We start from the raw sequence: 3,395 nt of genomic DNA, 5'->3' as shown, positions 1-3,395 counted from the left end.
TTGTGAATAGTGTTATGTCGGCAATAATAAACATTGGCTACTGGCGACTAAGGACTAACTAACGGAAGCAAAGAAAAATCACAACTATGACCCACAAAGCCGGATTGAACTTAGCATGCTTTCAAATCTACAAATTCCGTCTCTTCAAAGATCAAACTCATCTTTTCAAGTATTTTCTAGATAGAAAAGCACCGAGGCTGAATGTTGGATACCAAAGTAAATGCTTAGTCTCAAATCAGTAAAAAGCAGAGTTCAACATGTCATCGCGGCATGGCATTTCTTTACATTGAAGAAAATTAGTAGAGTGGCAAATAGTAAAAGCTCTGGAACCAAGCAATTCAATTACTACTTGTAGCTATAGTCCTACTAGTTTGTCAACCATATGGTGAAATCAAGAAGATTTGCAGTTGATTTGGTCTACCTAGCAATGCAATGCGATGCATTCAGCTACCGCAGAAGAAAGGGGATATGGTGCCGGAGTTAGTGATTGATGGTGGAAAATGTGAGTGGAGGAATGTCATGTTTGGAAAACGAATTTGAGTATCCGCAGCTGATGGTAATATTGTTGAAGGGAATCCTGATGATGCTGCAGTAGAGAGGGGTGGAGTAAGAGTTGCCCCGCCATAAGGACCTTTGACTTGCCATGCCCAATTTGGCACTGGAGCAGCTTCCATCCTCTTCTCTATTGCTGTTTCCTGTAAATACAAAACGAAAATGAATGATCAGTGAGCACTAAAATAAGTAATACTAAGGCAAACATTGGGTAAAAGAAATTGCTGTGAAAATATATGGCAATCACCTCGTAGATAGGAAAGAAATTGCTACCATTCCAGACGGAAGGATGTTGCCCAGATGCTACGGAGAAGCCATGATGAGATGGCTGAACGGTCAGTGATCTTGATGCAGAGTGCTCAAACTATTAAGCAAAGTGAAAAATATATCATGAAAGCTATCAATACAAAGTGCTAGCTAATTCAGAAACAAATGAAAATTGCAGACTCAAAGGAATCCAATCATACGGCCATACAACACTCCTCAACCTTACCATTACTCTCTTGTCGAGAGGGATATTATCCCAGCTGTGCGGAGTTATCATACCACTCCCATTGCTGGGTGTGTTCTTGATTTGACCATCAGAGTAAGAAGGGGGAGCTAATCCCAAGTTCAGATCAAGACTTTGCTTGTTATCTGAATAATATCAGAATGAAGGTGTTGTTAAATGTTAATCCACAAGTTTATAGATCAATCAATAAGCAGATCATGAAACAATGGAAATAAATAAATAAAAGAAGATCCTCAACAGTAAACAAGTAGTACCTTCATTATCAGACTGGGAAATTACCTCCCCTTCATAGAAGCTGGGCTCGAAGTTTGTAACTGCTTCCCTTCCATTGCATTTTATAGCAGCCTTATCATACGCTCTGGAATTAATATACAGCAAGTCAATAATAACATACCAAGTGTGTGTCTGTATATATGTATATATACGGAATCCAAAATGTTAAGGAATTTAGTCTTGAGATATTAGATGGGTAAAACCTTGCAGCCTCTAATTCACTGTCGAATAGCCCAAGATATATATACCTATAAGCAAGCAATAAACCCTGGTCAACTTAAATTCTGATTTATCAAGAACAAAAGAATCAACATAAATAATCTCACATATTAACGCACATGGAAATTAAAAAAAATGACAAAATTAAAACGCAAGGTGATCAAAGCATATCAAGTTCATCCCTCTCTGAATTCAACCAAATAGTTCTGTTTTCTCACTTTTTACCAAGAAACTGCCCCATACGAGCCTCCCATCGCCCGCACTTGTGCAGAGTAACTCCCCTGTATTTGGAGCTTCCCCTTGAAAAACCAGTGCTCTGTCGCCGCAAAATATGCACAAACTCCTCCTTCGTGAAGTTACTCATCTGCACATAAAATCCACAAACTACAAATTCAATTCAAGTTTCTAAAAAAAATAGCAACAAATTAAAAACATCACTTCACAGTTAACAACCTGCTTTATATCTTCATCGTAATCGCTAACGTTGAAATTGATATCCGCATCAACGCCACGGAACTTGATCGCAGCTCGATCATAAGCCCTGAAACAAAAAAAAATAATAAAAAAAAAGTACGAAATATTTCTTATGCTTAAACAAAACCAAAAACACCTAATCACGAAATTCAAATTACCTTGCCGCAGCATGCGCTGTGTCAAATCCACCTAAAAGAAAATAAAGAAAAAGAAAGCGATATTAAAGAAAACTGAAGCAGTTAGCATAAAACGAATCTTCTACTTGCGTTGCGTCCTCACCCAAGTACACTTGTTTCCCACAGTCCCTGCACATAAACAAAAAAACCACACAGTGGATTCAGCAACGGTAGCGTGTTACTACAAAAATTACTAAGCATCACCGATTATTACTAAGTGCTAACCAAATGTGCGATTCCCATCTTCCGGTTCTGCGATAGAATGTAACGCCGCGATATTGCGAGCTTCGCGACCGCGGTCCTCTCCGGCTCTTCTTCACCGGCGGTTGCCGGGGAGGGATCCTCTGCTCCTGCGGAGCACCGTTCTGATCCACCTTCGACGAAAAATCCAGCCACGCCGGCGAGGCTCCCGATTCGACCGCCGGAAAGAGCTGGATGGTGCGAACGGAGGATTCTCCGGCGGCGGCCAGGGGAGGTCCGTCGGAGGTGGCGGTGGTGGTGGTGTTGAGGATGGCGAAGTTGTAGGCGACGGCGTCGCCGTAGGAGCAGGAGTCGTCGGTGTCGGCGGCATTGACGACGGAGGAATTGAAGCTGCCGGAGCTCTCCATTTGCGCGTCGGAGGCAGAATCGGCGTTGAGGTTGAGATCCAACATCGCGGCGAGAGTTTGTTAGAAGCCGTTTGGAAGGAAAAGTAAAGTTAGTTACAACGGAAGAAGTGAGTGTGTGAGGCTACGGCAACAAGAAGGGATTCACATCATTTGTTGAATGTGTAACAATATAGGACGGAATTTCATGCAGCGAGAGCAGTGAAGAGGGAGATTAAAAAAGAAGAAGAGAGTGCGTGGGTTTTGTTCTTGTATGAAACAATGCTGGGCCTCCTTTTCTTTTTCCTCTTAAAGTCTTGCCACACATTTATTTGTAATTTCTCTTCCCCACCCTTTTCAGTTTCTATATTTCTTTATCCGGGACAAACAATTTCTCCTGCCATTTTTTCTTATTTATTTATCAGAATGAGAAATATAATTAGCCCCTAGTAGAACCAAGTAAAATACTTGCATAAGACTGACGCATGCATCTCATTAATAAAAAACAATACATTGTGATATTAGTAATTAATTAAGAGATAGTGTGTCTAAAATTAAAATAAAATTTGGGATCCAATTTCATTCTGCTGAGGACTCACGATATCA

At 40.8% G+C, this 3,395-nt stretch overlaps 1 protein-coding gene across 1 annotated transcript; it reads right to left on the bottom strand.

The window, feature by feature from the left end:
- Nucleotides 1-204: 204 nt before the first annotated feature.
- LOC100808212 (APETALA2-like protein 3) lies at nt 205-3,169 on the bottom strand. Its single transcript, XM_003520593.5, has 10 exons — nt 2,431-3,169; nt 2,309-2,334; nt 2,188-2,218; nt 2,009-2,096; nt 1,774-1,919; nt 1,540-1,584; nt 1,318-1,421; nt 1,046-1,188; nt 800-916; nt 205-695 (listed from the first exon to the last, which is right to left on the bottom strand). The coding sequence occupies exons 1-10, from the start codon at nt 2,856-2,858 to the stop codon at nt 444-446; spliced, it is 1,380 nt and encodes a 459-aa protein (XP_003520641.1). The 5' UTR covers nt 2,859-3,169; the 3' UTR covers nt 205-443.
- Between the last annotated feature and the right edge of the window lie 226 nt (nt 3,170-3,395).

This window comes from Glycine max, chromosome 3 (genome assembly GCF_000004515.6).
Source record: "Glycine max cultivar Williams 82 chromosome 3, Glycine_max_v4.0, whole genome shotgun sequence".
Classification (NCBI taxonomy): domain Eukaryota; kingdom Viridiplantae; phylum Streptophyta; class Magnoliopsida; order Fabales; family Fabaceae; genus Glycine; species Glycine max.
The sequence above is the reverse complement of the archived record's forward strand: the minus strand, read 5'-3'. Positions and strand labels throughout refer to the sequence as shown.